This window comes from Podarcis filfolensis (genome assembly GCF_964270895.1).
Source record: "Podarcis filfolensis genome assembly, chromosome: 2".
NCBI lineage: Eukaryota > Metazoa > Chordata > Lepidosauria > Squamata > Lacertidae > Podarcis > Podarcis filfolensis.
The window spans coordinates 6,754,851-6,771,212 of NC_139605.1; the positions used below are offsets into that span (position 1 = coordinate 6,754,851).

The 16,362-nt window shown below is 46.3% G+C and overlaps 2 protein-coding genes across 6 annotated transcripts in view; both read right to left on the reverse strand.

The window, feature by feature from the left end:
• The window catches only part of LOC310756979 (uncharacterized protein), a 131,343-nt gene that overhangs the window by 5,529 nt on the left and 109,452 nt on the right, over positions 1-16,362 (reverse strand). For 2 of the 5 annotated variants that reach the window (XR_014545004.1, XM_083602004.1), the window contains exon 1: positions 246-323. The exons of 2 other annotated variants lie outside the window; for them this stretch is intronic. Coding sequence is in view for 2 of the 3 variants with exons in the window: in XM_083602004.1 (XP_083458130.1) it covers positions 246-291 (46 nt within the window). In the remaining variant the exon portion in view is untranslated. Of the gene's footprint in view, positions 1-245; positions 324-16,362 lie in introns of those variants that run through there. One more of the 5 variants, XM_083602005.1, reaches the window with a different exon arrangement.
• Positions 4,140-13,300, reverse strand: LOC310756719 (uncharacterized protein). The gene is made up of 3 exons (XM_083601338.1): positions 13,199-13,300; positions 10,731-10,870; positions 4,140-8,410 (listed from the first exon to the last, which is right to left on the reverse strand). The coding sequence occupies exons 2-3, from the start codon at positions 10,846-10,848 to the stop codon at positions 6,705-6,707; spliced, it is 1,824 nt and encodes a 607-aa protein (XP_083457464.1). The 5' UTR covers positions 10,849-10,870; positions 13,199-13,300; the 3' UTR covers positions 4,140-6,704.

A 16,362-nucleotide genomic window follows, 5' to 3' on the forward strand; every position in this document is an offset into this window, starting at 1 on the left:
CCTTTGCAAAAGCGTGGGCATTAGGCGAGATCTTCACCAAAATGCTGAACAATTTTCAAGAGGTTTTTAAAAATAATAACGTGAAAATCTGGATAAATTGACGACGAGAAAAAGGAGACGCAGAAAAAAACTTACATTAAAACGGTTTGCCTAACAGGGTTTTTTTTTTTAATCCCTCCCCACAACTCCCTCCAGCAGCACCCCCAGTCTCTCCCCCAGTTATAATATATAATAATATGACGCACCTCCAGCGCCTCCGCCAGGAAGGAGAGCCGCCGCCATGTTCGGCATCTTCCCCCACAAAAGCTGGACAGGAAGCGGAAGCTGCTATTCTCCCGACAGCCCTTTTCTCTCCGCTCTAGGAATCTCAGCTCTGTTGCCGCTGCTCTTAACCGTTTCGGAGCCGAGCGGCAGAAGCCTCTGGGCGTCTCCGGGCAAAGAGCGAGGAGAGGCGCTGGTCTCGCCTCCGGAAAGCCCCGCTGGATCAGCTGCGCGGGCGCCCCAAAAAGTTTTCTTAATTATTTTTAAAATATCTATATTTTTTATTTTCAATTTTCAAAATAACATTTTTCCAAATTTGCCATAAATGTCTTCCCCCCCGGCCCCCCTAGTTTCCATTCCCCCCCTTTATTCTCCTTGTATATAATTATATTTCTCCAATTAATTTCAACTTCTTTTTCCCCTCCTAATTCTATTCTTAGTTCATAAATGTTGCATCAAACCTGCCAATGTTTTGACGTTTTTACAGTGTTCTCTAAAATAGTCTATAAAGTTTTCCCATTCTAGATTGATTTTTTTCTCATCTTGGTGCCTGATCTTCACGGAAAGTTTAACCATTTCGGCAATCAGTATTCTTAGTTATCCATTCTTCTTTCGTTGGGACCTTTTAATCTTTCCACACCTGTTTCTTCTGCGTCTTAATCTCTTCCTTTATGCCTATCAGTTCTGAAGACATTACTGAATGAAAGCATCATATAGCATTTTGTGTTTAACCATGTAGTAATTAATAATAATAATAATAATAATAATAATAATTGTATACCCCACCCATCTGGCTGAGTTTCCCTAGCCACTCTGGGCAGCTTCCAATCGCGTGTTAAAAACAATACAGCATTAAATATTAAAAACTTCCCTAAACAGGGCTGCCTTCAGATGTCTTTTAAAGATAGCTGCTTATTTCCTTCACATCTGAAGGGAGGGTGTTCCACAGGGTGGGCGCCACTACCGAGAAGGCCCTCTGTCTGGTTCCCTGTAACCTCACTTCTCACAACGAGGGAACTGCCAGAAAGAATAAATGAGCATCTCGGACCCCATTATGTTGCTGCTGCTGCTGCTGCTCTGAGTGAGTGCTGGGTGGGCCGCTCCCTTTCCTGCCAACTCCATCTGGCCTAGGGGGCAGGGCCTGCACTCACCACCACAGTTTAGAGGCCTGAGCAGCTCCCTGCAGCAAGTGACAAAATGGTTTAAAATGTTTTAAGTGCTTTTAATTTGCTGCACTTTAAATGGTGGTTGTTTTTTTATAATATTCTATAATTTTATTGTTTTATTTCTGCTTGGGTTTGGAGAAGTATTTAGTCAGGGTGGGGAGTAATTTAATTTTAGCACTATTGTTTCTTGCTTTGCTTCTATTTTTATTATTCTGTTAAGTTATTATATAGTTTGTATTTTGCTTTTTAAGGGGAAGGGTCAGGGCTGCCTGGGAGTGGGAATCAGTCAATAGAATGGCTGGGGCAGGTTCCACAGGGGGGAATGTATTGGGACACCCGATCTCAGTGATCATGGGCAGGAGGAGGAGTTACGCTAAGACCAGACTATGTCATTACCGAGGAGAGGAGGCAGGGTTAGTCGTTGTTTGAAGACTATCCCTGCCTCCAGGTCTGGTCCTGACTGGAAGGATACTGGAATCAGCAAGGGAAACCCACATGACCTGAAAGTGCTGCTGTCCAATGCCAGGTCAATGATGAATAAAACCACTGCCATCCACGACCTGATTGTGGATGGAGGATTTGACCTGGCATGTGTGACAGAGACCTGGTTGGATGAAGCAGATGGGCCTGTTCTTGCCGCTGCTTGCCCACCAGGTTTCTCTTACGCACAGCAACCCAGGTCATGTGGGCGGGGAGGGGGGTTTGCAGTGATTTTTAGGAAGTCATTAGTCTGCACCAGGCGTCCTATTGGAAAGGCCCAGTTCTCTGAGTGCATGTTCTGGAAGTTGGGCAATAGGGGCAGTACAGGATTCCTATTGGTGTACCAACCTCCCCACTGCACCAAGGATTCCCTGCCCGAGCTGCTTCAGGTCGTGGCGGATATGCTCCTGGAGACACCTAGCTTGGTTGTCCTGGGGGATTTTAACATCCATGCCGACATGACCTTACAAGGGGCCGCTCAGGACTTCGTGGAAAGCATGGCCTCCATGGGGCTATCCCTGAATAAGTTTGGCCCAACTCATAGCCGCGGACATGCCTTAGACTTGGTGTTTACCTCTACGGATGTTGGTGATCTGACACTAACTAAAAGCAAAACAAAATAAGTGCCATGGTCAGATTATTTCCTGGTGCAACTGGACTTCTCCGCGACCCTTCCCCTCTGTAGGGAGGTGGGACCGATTCGGATGGTCCACCCCTGCTACTTAATGGATCCAACTGGTTTCCAGAGAGTGGTAGGGGATGTTTTATCCCAAGTTGATGGCCTCACAGCTGAGATGGCTAGAGCGCCGGTGGCGGAAAACTCACTCTGAATCAGACTGGACACGGGCTAGAGCTCAACGTCGAGCCTACCCAGTGGCAATGGCGACGGCGAAGAGGGCCTTCTTCGCCACCTCCATTGCATCTGCAGAAAACAGCAGCAGGAGACTTTTTCAAGTGTTTCGCAATCTATCAGAACCACCTGCACCACCGGGGCCTGGTAGGGACCCCAAGATCTCCTGCAATGCTTTTGCAAAGTTTTTTGCAGATAAAGTCGCTCAGATTCAGAAGGAGGTAGATTCCACAGTGGGAGCAGGGCCAGGGTGGGAGAGTGCTAGAGTTCTGTCTAGTCCTGTTATATGGGATCAATTCCAATCTGTTACCTCCGAGGATGTGGACAGGCTGCTTGGACAAGTGAAACCGACCACCTGTCTCCTTGATCCTTGCCCATCCTGGCTGATAAAAGCGAGCCGGGAAGGGCTGGGTGATGGGCTCTGCGGGTGGTGAATGCTTCCCTCTGTGAGGGAGCCTTCCCAGACCCGCTGAAAGAGGCGGTCATTAAACCACTTATTAAAAAAAACATCTTTAGACCCAGCCAATTTGGCTAACTATCGCCCAGTCTCAAATTTATCATTCTTGGGCAAGGTGACTGAGCGGGTGGTTGCCGAACAACTCCAAGCACGCCTGGAGGATGCGGACAATTTGGATCCCTTCCAATCGGGATTCAGGCCTCACCATGGGACTGAAACTGCCTTGGTTGTGCTGGTTGATGATCTCCGGCGGGCTAGGGACAAAGGTGAGAGCTGTTTCCTAGTTCTGCTGGATCTCTCTGCGGCCTTTGACACCATCGACCATAACATCCTTCTGGACCGTCTTGAGGGGCTGGGAGCTGGGGGCACTGTTATACGGTGGCTCCGCTCCTTTCTCCTGGGCCGTGTCCAGAAAGTGGTGTTGGGGGATGAGTGTTCAGACCCCTGGGCTCTCACTTGTGGGGTGCCTCAGGGTTCCATCCTCTCCCCCATGCTTTTTAATATCTATATGAAGCCGCTGGGAGAGATCATCAGGGGGTTTGGGCTGGGTCTTCATCAGTATGCAGATGACACCCAGCTCTACCTCTCCTTTAAATCAGAACCAGTGAAGGCCGTGAAGGTCCTGTGTGAGTGCCTGGAGGCGGTTGGAGGATAACTATGCTTTCCTCTGCTTAAGAAATTTCTTGACAGTAAGACCCGTTTGAGAGTGGGAAGTTTCTCCAAGCAAAATTACCAGGTTTGTCCTTGTTTTCCTGCTCATTGTTTAGAGAGAAACAGACCGCAAGCCGGGTTCGGACATCCCAGTAAGTCAGACTCTGGTGTCTTCTCAATGGAGCAATGTCAGAAATCCGGGAGCAGCCGAAAGGTGTTACCGTATTTTAGCAGTGTATATACCTGGGGCTTCCAGTTCACACGAAGCCATCACTTAAAAAAAAAAAAAAGATTTTTATTTGATTTTACAAATTCATTCACACTCAAAATAACAAATAATAAAAATTATACAAGATTCTTCTGAATCTCAAGACCTCCCTCCTCCCCTCCATGGGTTCTTTAATTAACTTTTTCAACTGCATACTATAAATCCTAATTTTTCAGTCCTCCATTATATCCAAAGTCTATGTAACATTACAAGAGTTATTTAAGACCTGCCAAAGAATTCAAATATTTACAGCAGTCTGCCAAATATGATATAAATTTCTCCCATTCTTTGTTGAAGTTTGATCTTCCTGGTTTCTGATTTTCCCAGTCATTCTTGCCATCTCTACATAATCCAGTAGTTTGCCTGCCAGTCCACCCTGGTAGGGATTTTATCGTTTTTCCAGCTTTGGGCAGGCAGCATCCTTGCAGCTGCTGCTGCATACATTAACAGTCTTTTCAAAAAGGCTTCTGTTGTTGTTTTTTAACAAACATTATTTTAAACAGTTTCCCCCCCAAATTCATTATATATCATTTCCCATATTTCCTTTGTTACTTTACAGTTCCACCACACATGTTAAAAGGTCCCTTCCTTTTCTTTAAATTTCCAGCAAATATTTGAACTTGTCCTGTACATTTTTGCTAATTTACCCAGGAGTTAAATACAAGCTGTACATCATTTTCATATAATTTTATTTTGATGTATAAGGTAAAGGGACCCCTGACCATTAGTTCCAGTCGTGGCCGACTCTGGGGTTGCGGCGCTCATCTTGCTTTACTGGCCAAGGGAGCCGGTGTACAGCTTCTGGGTCATGTGACCAGCATGACTAAGCTGCTTCTGGAGAACCAGAGCAGCACACTGAAACGCTGTTTACCTTCCCGCCGGAGTGGTACCTATTTATCTACTTGCACTTTGACGTGCTTTTGAACTGCTAGGTTGGCAGGAGCAGGGACTCACCCCGTCGTGGGGATTCGAACCACCAACCTTCTGATCAGCAAGCCCTAGGCTCTGTGGTTTAACCCACACCGCCATGCGCATCCCTATTTTAATGTATAACACGCTGTAAATTTCAAATCCCCTCTCCTTATTTTTTCCCATGCTGAAAATGGAACAATCACTTATATTAACTATGGTTTAACATGGCATGTGAACCTCACCAATGTCACTGAAGCACCAATCTGCTGCAAAATGTAAGTGAAAGTAGAATGATGGGTGATGTTTCACCTTAATTGGAATATTTACAATAACGTATATTTACAACCGGGTGGTCTACGGAAACTGAGCACAGAGCCACACCATTGAAAGCATATCCAATGCACATTTAAAGCAATTTCTTCCAAAGAATTCTTGGAACTATGGTTCCCCCACCACAGAACTACAATTCGCAGTACCCTTAATGTTGTTGTTATATTTATATCCCACTTTCCCCCCACAAGAGGGTACTTTCTTCCATATGTGGTAGTTATGTAAGGTAGCAAAAGCTTTCTGATGATTTATAATGAGCTGAAAAAAATGTTGAAGGTAACTTTTGTTAAAAATACACAGAAGCTTTACTTTTAGGAATATTTGGGGGAGAGGTACCCAAAGAACAGAAAAAATATATATATTTATATACATTACAGTCGTACCTCAGGTTACATACGCTTCAGGTTACAGACTCCGCTAACCCAGAAATAGTACCTCGGGTTAAGAACTTTGCTTCAGGATGAGAACAGAAATCGCGCAGCGGCAGCAGGAGGCCCCATTAGCTAAAGTGGTGCTTCAGGTTAAGAACAATTTCAGGTTAAGAACAGACCACCAGAACGAATTAAGTACTTAACCCGAGGTACAACTGTACTATAGCTGCCCAAATGATTTATGTCCAGAGATGGAAAGAAGAAACACTTCCCACAAAGGAGGACTGGAAAATAAAATGGATGGAATATGCAGAAATGGTGAAACTAACCGGAAGAATACGAAACCAAGAAGAGAGATTTTTTGAAACAAAATGGGGAACATTTGTTGATTATTTGAAGATACATTGTAAAACTTGAAATATTAGCAGGATAGACATAAATTTGTGCAGTAAGAAATAATTAAAAGAGAACATAAGGGCAAATCAGTAAACAGGTTTGAACTGGATATGCAGTAATAAAAATATACAAAGTAAGTAACCGCAGAAAGGAGGGGAGGGAAGTCGAAAGAAACGCAGATCAATTTTGCTACAAATTTTTGTAAAAATATTTGTAAAAGGTGAAAACAAAAAATAAAATTATATTAAAAAGTAATTAATCTATAGCAGAATTAAAACAATATAAAAACAAATCTATTAACACACAGGTAGTAAAACAACAACAGCCCAGCCCCATTAAAAGCCCTTTCCTTAAAAAACAAAACAAAAAAAACACACCCCTTAATAATCTACTTTTCCCAGGATTTCTGAGGGAAAGTCATGTTCTTTAAATGTGTTGGATGTGCTTTGAATCTATGGTGTGGATCTGGCCTAAGAGGCAACGCATGGCATGTGGTTTCTCCTGGGTGTGAAATCTGAGAAGTTGTACTTGGATGAACGTTCTTTCTAGGCGTAATGCGTTTCTATACTTCCTTCTCTTCATGAGTTCTCTGATGCTTACTGAGGTATGATCTCCTTTTAAAGCATTTTCCGCACTCGGAGCATTTGTAGGGCTTCTCCCCGGAATGAGTCACTTGGTGCTTACTGAGGTTTGAGCTCGAACTGAAGCACTTCCCGCACTCGAGGCATTTATACGGTTTCTCCCCCGAGTGAATTCTCTGATGACATGTAAGGTGTGTGCTTCGACTGAAGCTCTTTCCGCACTCCGAGCATTGATACGGCTTCTCCCCTGTGTGGATTCTTTGATGAAACGTGAGATTAATCTTCTGATTGAAGCTCTTTCCACACTCTAGGCATCTGTAGGGCTTCTCCTCTAGGTGGATTCTCTGATGCGAAGTGAGGTCTTTGTTCAGGTTGAAGCTCTTTCCGCACTCCGAGCATTTATAGGGCTCCTCCTCCGAGTGAGTCGCTTGATGGTACATGAGGATTGTGCTCGAACAGAAGCTCTTTCCACACTCCAAGCATTTATACGGTTTTTCTTCGGAGTGAGTCCTCTGATGCATACTGAGGGTTGTGCTGTTGTTGAAGCTTTTCCCACACTGCAGGCATTCGTAGGGTTTCTCCCCCGTGTGAATCCGGTGATGGTTACTGAGGCCCGTGCTCAAACGGAAGCTCTTTCCGCACTCCGAGCACTTATATGGCTTTTCCCCTGTGTGGATTCTCTGATGGGTAATAAGGTCGGCATTCTGACTGAAGCTCTTTCCACACTCGGCGCATTTATAGGGTTTCTCGGCCGTGTGAATTCTCTGATGTGTGGAGAGGGCTGAGCTCTGACTAAAGCTCTTCCCACACTCCGAGCACGTATACGGTTTCTCCCCTGTGTGAATCCTTTCGTGATAAGTAAGACTAATTTTGACGCTGAAACTCTTTCCACATTCCGAGCATTTGTACGGTTTCTCTGCCATGTGAGTCCTCTGATGCATTGTTAGGCTTGAGTTGTGACTAAAGCTCTTCCCGCACTCTGCACACTTATACGGTTTCTCCCCTGTGTGAATTCTCTGATGAGCAGTCAGGCTCGTCCTCACCGTAAAGCTCTTCCCACACTCCCCACATTTATAGGGTTTCTCCCCAGTGTGAATTCTCTGATGACGAGTGACATACATCTTCTGACTGAAGCTCTTCCCACACTCCAGGCATCGGTACGGCTTCTCCCCAGTGTGGAGGCTTTGATGCACGATGAGGGTTGTGCTGCGACTGAAGCTTTTCCCACACTCCAGGCATTTATAGGGTTTCTCCCCCGTGTGGATTATCTGATGCTTCCTAAGGTCTGAGTTCGAACTGAAGCTCTTTCCACACTCCAGGCATGGGTGCACTTTCCCCGCCGTGTGAGTTCTTTGATGCCTGCTGACGTTTGTGAACCAACTGAAGCTCTTTCCGCACTCCGAGCATTTATAGGGTTCCTCCCCTTTGTGGATTTTGCAATGAGCTCTGAGTTTAGACCTAGAACTGAAGCTTTTCTGACACACGAGGCATTGACTGGTCTTCTTCCTTTTATCGGTTTTTTCTGGGGTTGCGATTTCAAGGCGGCCACTGCCCTGGGAAGCAAAGGGTTTTTCCTTCCCCTGATTTGCTTTTGCTTTCCTTGCCGGCTGTTTCCTCTTTTCACACTGTTCTCTTTCCAGTGACACCCCCCATAGTTCTTCCGTTTCCTCAGTTGCCCCTTGGTCACCTGTTGCAATGAAGACAAGAAAACGATAAGAGTCCATATGGGCGCTTCAAATAACTGAAGGATCTCAGGTAATTTTTAATTGGGATGTGCCACATAATTTCTCTCATAATGTCTGTCCTGCACTTGCAAAGAATTCTCTGCCCCTTGATATTAGGCAAGTGCCTTCGCTGTGCTGTCTTCAGGGCCTGCTAAAAGCTTTTTTTACACAGGTAAATCTGACAAGTACCATATTTTTCTGTGTATAACACGCCCCTGTGTATAAGACGACCCCTATTTTGGGGACTCTTAATTAAGAAAATGGGGGGAGATTGCCCAGAGTTGTTAAGCTTTTTTTGGGGGGGTTGCACGCGTTGCCAAGAGTTTGGATTTGGATTTGATATCCCGCTTCATCACTACCCGAAGGAGTCTCAAAGCGGCTAACATTCTCCTTTCCCTTCCTCCCCCACAACAAACACTCTGTGAGGTGAGTGGGGCTGAGAGACTTCAGAGAAGTGTGACTGGCCCAAGGTCACCCAGCAGCTGCATGTGGAGGAGCGGAGACGCGAACCCAGTTCACCAGATTACGAGACTACCGCTCTTAACCACTACACCACACTGGCTCTCGCCGACAGCAGCCACCAATCGCCCGCCCAATTGCCTCAGCGGCAGCCAGTCAACACCAGGCCTTGCCACAACCAACAATCACCCACAAAATTGATGCAGAAGCAGCCAATCGACAGCAGCCACCAATCACCCACCCAATCGCTGCTGACAATCTCCTGCTTGCGGCTGCAACCAATCGCCCCCCCTACACTATCCGTGTATAAGATGACCCCCAATTTTTAACATTATTTTATATATATAAAAAAATTGTCTTATACATGGAAAACTACAGTATACTACTCTGTGATTTTATTTTGGAATGTGTCTTTTAAAGACTTGCTGGTTTTCTTTTAAAAACCGTTTCCACTCATTTGTTTTTAAGCTTCTGGTTTTATCAGTAATTTTAATGTCTCTTTTATATTATAAGTATTATTCTTATTATTTATTGCATTTATATACCGCCCTATACCCAGGGGTATCAGGGTGGTTCACAGAATAAAATCAAGATATAAAACCACAAAATATCTAATCAAAATAAAATCAACAACCCAATAGCCCCCCCTCTAAACTGCTCAGGGGTTCTGATGACTGAAAGGCACATCAATTCTGTTAATAAATATATAGAAATAATATGCATTTGTGCAACATTGATTTACAATTAATGATGTCTGTTGGCTGGCAAAGTGAAGAGTAACTCTACTTGACATTTGGGGAATCTGTTATAATCAAATGCAAGTCTATGCAGGAATTGAAATATGTAGTTGATGAGAAATGAAGGGGGGGAATTAATGCTAAAATATTTATAAGCATTGAAATGGAATTAGTAATGTATGTTACATTGAGCAGCAAGTAAGGGAGGGAAGAGAAACATCATGGAAGCGGGGTGGGAAGTCAATTTTTAAATTTGTATTATACTTGAATTAATTTTATTAAAACAATAAGGACCGAAAACAATGATTTAGTTATTTGCTTGTTCCAGCTCTCAGCTATTAAATGTGTCCTGCAACTGAGTATTAAAAATGGCTCTTTTGATGATGCCAAGCCTTTAATATTTTGCACCAATGTATAACCATGCATAGGGAAGCGGGTGGCGCTGTGGGTTAAACCACAGAGCCTAGGACTTGCTGATCAGAAGGTCAGCGGTTTGAATCCCCGCGACGGGGTGAGCTCCCGTTGCTCGGTCCCTGCTCCTGCCCACCTAGCAGTTCGAAAGCACGTCAAAGTGCAGGTAGATAAATAGGTACTGCTCCGGCGGGAAGGTAAACTGGTTCGCCAGAAGCAGCTTAGTCATGCTGGCCATATGACCCAGAAGCTGTACGCCGGCTCCCTCAGCCAATAAAGCGAGATGAGCGCCGCAACCCCAGAGTCGGTCACGACTGGACCAAATGTTCAGGGGTCCCTTTACCTTTACCTACAACCATGCATAACACTCTAGTGCAGGCATAGGCAAACTCCGGTCCTCCAGATGTTTGGGACCACAATTCCCATCATCCCTAGCTAACAGGACCAGTGGTCAGGGATGATGGGAATTGTAGTTCCAAACATCTGGAGGGCCGGAGTTTGCCTATGCCTGCCCTAGTGGGTTTTAATTAAATTGAAAGGTGGGAAATAAATGCTCTTAATCTACGAAGAGAGATCAAATCCCACTAGAAAAGGAGAATGGGATTTGGGGCACAAAAGCATAGGAACCGTTCAACAAGTAGGTTTCTTAACTGCTCTTTTAGACAGACACCCTCACCGAGCGAGTCCAGGATCCTGCCCTTTTCCTCCTTGACTTCTCCATGCAGAGCCGCCCGGTCAGGATCCAGGGGCGCCCAGACGTCCTCCTCTTCCTCCTCTTTGAAATGCAGAGCCATCTCTTCAGTGGGTCACCGGATCCTGAAAGGCAAGATTTCGCTTTCACACAAAACGCAAAGACCACCGATGGCAGAATCAGGAGACAGGGCTGAAGCAAAGCTGGTTCTTCTGGTAAGTAGCTGGAAATGAATCACTTGCATGATCCTTTGGCTTCACTGCCAAGGCTCAGACTTTTATAATCTGGCTGTCACAGCCCCCCCCCGTGCCTTTCTCCTCATCTCGCCAACCCCACTAACGATTTTAGCTGTTTACAACGGTTTATAAAATAAGATTGGGACTCGGGTGGCGCTGTGGGTTAAACCACAGAGCCTAGGACTTGCCGATCAGAAGGTTGGTGGTTCGAATCCCCGCGAGGGGTGAACTCCCGTTGCTCGGTCTCTTCTCCTGCCCACCTAGCAGTTCGAAAGCACAAAGTGCAAGTAGATAAATAGGTACCACTCCGGCGGGAAGGTAAATGGCGATTCCGTGCACTGCTCTGGTTCGCCTAAAGCTGGCCACATGACCCGGAAGCTGTACGCTGGCTCCCTCGGCCAATAAAGCGAGATGAGCGCTGCAACCCCAGAGTCGGTCATGACTGGACCTAACGGTCAGGGGTCCCTTTACCTTTACCTATAAAAAAATATATAAATTTTCCCCATTCCTTATTGCAATTTTGGTCTTCCTGATTTCTGATTCTTCCGGTCATTTTTGCCATTTCGACATAGTCCATCAACTTAGACCTGCCATTCTTCTCTGGTAGGGACTTTATCTTCTAATCCACATTTCCAGTACATCCCTCACACAAAATCCCTCCAGTACATCCCTCACATCCCTCCAGTACATCCCTCCCGCCTGGAAGCGGGACCTAGTTTAGCCAAGTCTCACCCCCAAACCATCTCAAACGTGGTTGAAATGAAGGTTGTCGCTCGGCTGCAGTCAGGCTGCACAACCGATTCTTTAATTTGCAGGTGGTGTTTTAATCTACTGGGTGCACAAAACCTCACTTCCCTCCTTTATTTTAGAAATATTATTTAATATGAATTTAAAAGAGGGAAGAGCCTTTTCTGCTGCTGCACCTGAAGTTCAATATGCTGCCCCTGCATAATAATAATAATAATAATAATATTTATACCTCACCCATCTGGTTGGGTTTCCCCAGCCACTCAGGGTAGTATTAATATTAATACTACAACTACTACTAAAGTTTTATTCCGCCCACGTATGAACTGCTTGGGACGTGGGTGGCACTGTGGGTTAAACCACAGAGCCTAGGACTTGCCGATCAGAAGGTCGGCGGTTCGAATCCCCGCAACGGAGTGAGCTCCCATTGCTCAGTCCCTGCTCCTGCCAACCTAGCAGTTCGAAAGCACGTCAAAGTGCAAGTAGATAAATAGGTACTATTCCAGCGGGAAGGTAAACGGCGTTTCCATCCGCTGCTCTGGTTCACCAGAAGTGGCTCAGTCATGCTGGCCACATGGCCCGGAAGCTGTACACCGGCTCCCTCGGCCAGTAAAGCGAGATGAGCACCGCAACCTCAGAGTCGGCCACAACTGGACCTAATGGTCAGGGGTCCCTTTACCTTTACCTATGAACTGCTTTGGTGAGGCAGACCATGAGATGCACCTCCAACAGCCTCTTTACAGATGCTTTGCAATGCTTTGGACCCCAAAATCTACCAGCGTTGTTCTGTTTCCAGATTATTCTTCAATTTTTCTCCCTCCCTCCCTCTCTTTGCCTGTTGTATCTTTTCATCCTTTCACCTGAAAGATTTAACCAGGCCGCTGAGTGCTTCACCAACTCCCCTTTTGAAGGAAAACCGATGAAACAGAGGCGCGATCAAAGAAGAGCCACCCATGGGCCGTGGGTTCGAATCCCGCATTGGGCAACAGATTGCTGCATTGCAGGGGGTTGGACTAGATGACCCGCGGGGTCCCTTCCAACTCTACGGCATAGCTGTCAACTTTCCCCTTTTCTTGCGAGGAATCCTATTCGGAATAAGGGAAGTTCCATTTAAAAAAGGGAAATGTTGACAGCTATGCTCTACGATTCTATGGGCGGGAAACAGCGCCAACCCGGGATGGAGTGATGGACTCCAACTCCCATCATTCCTCATTGCTGGCCGTGCTGGCAGGGGCTGATGGGAGTTGGAGTCCTGTAGCAGGATCCCCACCCCCCCACCCTGGTGCAAAAGGAGCCTAAGATCCCATTGGGGGGCAAGTAGGGGGTGGGAGGGCCAGCAGCAACCCCGCATCTCCCTGTCCTGCCTTGCAGTGCCCCCCCCGCACCCTCCTCCCTCCCTGCCACCCCAGGGCTCCCCTTCAGCCCCCCATCTCCCTATGCACAGAGCTATGGGGGGGGCAGACGACTGACCAGATCCTGGGGGGTCTCCGATGCAGCGCTTGAGAGAGGCTGGGCTGGAGCTGGAGGAGGGAGCTGTCTGCACAGGCTTGCGTATGCTCCGGAGGACCCCCGCCCCACTCTCCTCCTCCTTTTGCACCCCCACCCCCAATTCACATCCTCTCTAGGAACCGGAGTCAGTTCAGTTTAACCCTTTGAAGGCAGGATCGCTTCCCTGTCTGTGCGCCTCTCTAAGCTAAAGAGAAATCAGTTCCAATTGCGTAGCTCTGGTCTGATTGATTGATTGATTGATGCTTATTCAAAGATGTACCAAAAAAGAGAAAACGAGAGAGGTCCCAACCAAATAAGAGTGGCAACTTAAGGAGACAGAATATGCACAGCTTGCAGACTTAACATATAGAATAAGAGAACAAGATGAACATACGTTTAGAGAAGATTGGAAAACGTTTATTGAATGTATGGGGAATAACTGTGTACAGCTGAAAACGCTGGCAGGGTTAAGATAAATTTAACGGTGTAAATAAGTATTGATGGATGCAATAATGGAATACAGAATGGTATAGTAGTCCCTGATATCTTAAGGATGTAATAATGAGTATTTTAAATTGTAAAACAGAAAATTTAATAAAAAAAATTAATAAAATTTTAATAAAAAATATGTACAAAGATGTACAAAAATGCATACCTATTTTAAAGCACCTTATATACTGAAATGAAACAGCGACCTGGTCTAAAAGAGAAGGAAGGTCTAAAAGTCAGAAGGAAGACACAGAAAGGAACACACTAAGAAAACGAGAAAGCGAAATAAAAAGAAAAGAAAGGAAAAACAAAACAAATAAATAAAAGGTCTTCCAGTTCTCTGTCCTGCAGCTACATGTGGTATTCATTCTTTAAGATCCAACCATTCTGTCATCTATAAACCAGTATTTTTTCAACCTTCAAATCCAGATATTACAAGATCGTTTTCTCTTTCATGCCAAAAGCCCATAAGAAATTCCCTAGTCCTTATTTGCGCAGTAATGATTTTTCTCTAATTAAATGTCTTCGCGTCGGCATCTCATCCAAATCCACTAGTTTTATTGGCCATTCTTCTGTAGCGCATAGGGCTGTAGACTTTCCACCTTTGTTCCTGTAGCAATATTGCCGCCGTAATAATATAGGATTACTATACGCACAGCTCTGGCCTACAATGCATCGTTTCCGACACATACAGACAGCAGCTTGGCCTCCTAAATGTTAAAATGATTAGATTTCTAAATTCCTAGAAAGATTGACGTAGGGATGGGGTGTGTGGATAGCTCCCCCCCCCCACACCAGATGCAAGTCTGCAAGCCCCTTTCTTGCTCTGTTTTGCCTTCTCCCTTGCAGGGGGAACAGGACCAGAGCCGTCTATCCCATAGGGCTTAGTGGTGCGTCGCACCAGGGCGCTGGCCTCTCAGGGGTGTCCCAGTGAGTAGGGAAGCTGAGGGCCTCCCCTTTCCCTGCATGCCCACCAGCTGCGCCTCGCCAGCCATATGGCTGGCAGGCATGCAGCTTCCCACAGCGGATTGGGGGGGAGTTGCACCGCCCCCCCAGTGGCTGGCAGTGTGCGGCTTCACCCGCAACTATCCGTGGTAATTTGGGGGCACTGGGTGGATATTTGCACCCCAGCGCCTCATCTGCTAAAGACAGCCATGAATAGGACCCAGCCCTCCCTCCAAGCGCTGCCTCAGAGGTCCCTCCTAGGATCTCCCTCCTTCTACATTTGGGCGAAAAGGGGTCCCAGGGCTGCAGGGAGGAGGGGGAGGAACCTGCCCTCCAATATTTTCCAACCCCTTTGGGATCTCATGCCTGCTTCCCCACTGATTTTGCGGCTGGTTTTACGCCTCTGCATGGATGTATTTAATTTTCTGGTATTCAACTGTTGGTGCTGTCTTGAGGTGATGATGATGATGATGATGATGATTGATACCCTTCCTATATGGCTGGATTTCCCCAGCCATGCTGGGCGGCTCCCAACAGAATATTAAAAACACAATAAAACATCAAACATTAATAATTTCTCTAAACATCAGATGTCTTCTAAAAATCAGATAGTTGTTTATTTCCTTGACATCTGAAGGGAGGGCATTCCACAGGGCGGGCACCACTACCGAGAAGGCCCTCTGCCTGGTTCCCTGTAACCTCACTTCTCGCAATGAGGGAACCAATAGAAAGCCCTTGGAGTTGGACCTCAGTGTCCAGGTAGAATGATGGGGGTGGAGACGCTCCTTCAGATATACTGGACTAAGGCCGTTTAGGGCTTTAAAGGTCAGCACCGACACTTTGAATTGTGCTTGGAAACACACTGGGAGCCAATGTAGGTCTTTCAGGACTGGTGTAATATAGTCTGGTAGTTGTTTTTCTCTTTGACATCTGGTGGGAGGGCGTTCCACAGGGTGGGTGCCACTACCGAGAAGGCCCTCTGCCCGGTTCCCTGTAACTTGGCTTCTTGCATGGAGGGAACCGCCAGAAGGCCCTCGGTGCTGGACCTCAGTGTCTGGGCAGAGCGATGGGGGTGGAGACGCTCCTTCAGGTATACTGGACCGAGGCTGTTTAGGGCTTTAAAGGTCAGCACCAACACTTTGAATTGTGCTTGGAAACGTACTGGGAATCAATATAGGTTTTTCAAGACCAGTGTTATGTGATCTCGGCGGCTGCTCCCAGTCACCAGTCCAACCCTCTGAAATGCAAGGATCTTTTGCCCAATGTGGAGCTCGAACCCGCCGCCCTGCGATTAAGAGTCTCATGCTCTGCCAACTGAGCTATCCCAGAAAAGTTATCCTCACTCATACATTTTCACCGCAGTAAGACAGGATCTGGCAAAAGAGAAAAGAGATCTTATAGCCAGGCCAAAGGTAGAAGCAGAAAACTCAAGATTGCTTGGAAAGGGCAAAATTCCCCAAGACCCTCTGGGCTAGGAGGAGTGAAGGATTCTGGGAAAGAACCAAGCATCTTTGGGGACCCCGAGCTGAAGGATGCTGCTGCCTTAGAGGACCCAAATAGCAAAAATGCTTCTAGTCACATTCCTCACTTAAGGCGGAGGGGCCTTCTTTGTAGTGGTGCCTGCCCTGTGGAACGCCCTCCTATCAGATGTCAAAGAAATAAACTACAGTGGTACCTCGGGTTAAGAACGTAATTCGTTCTGGAGGTCCGTT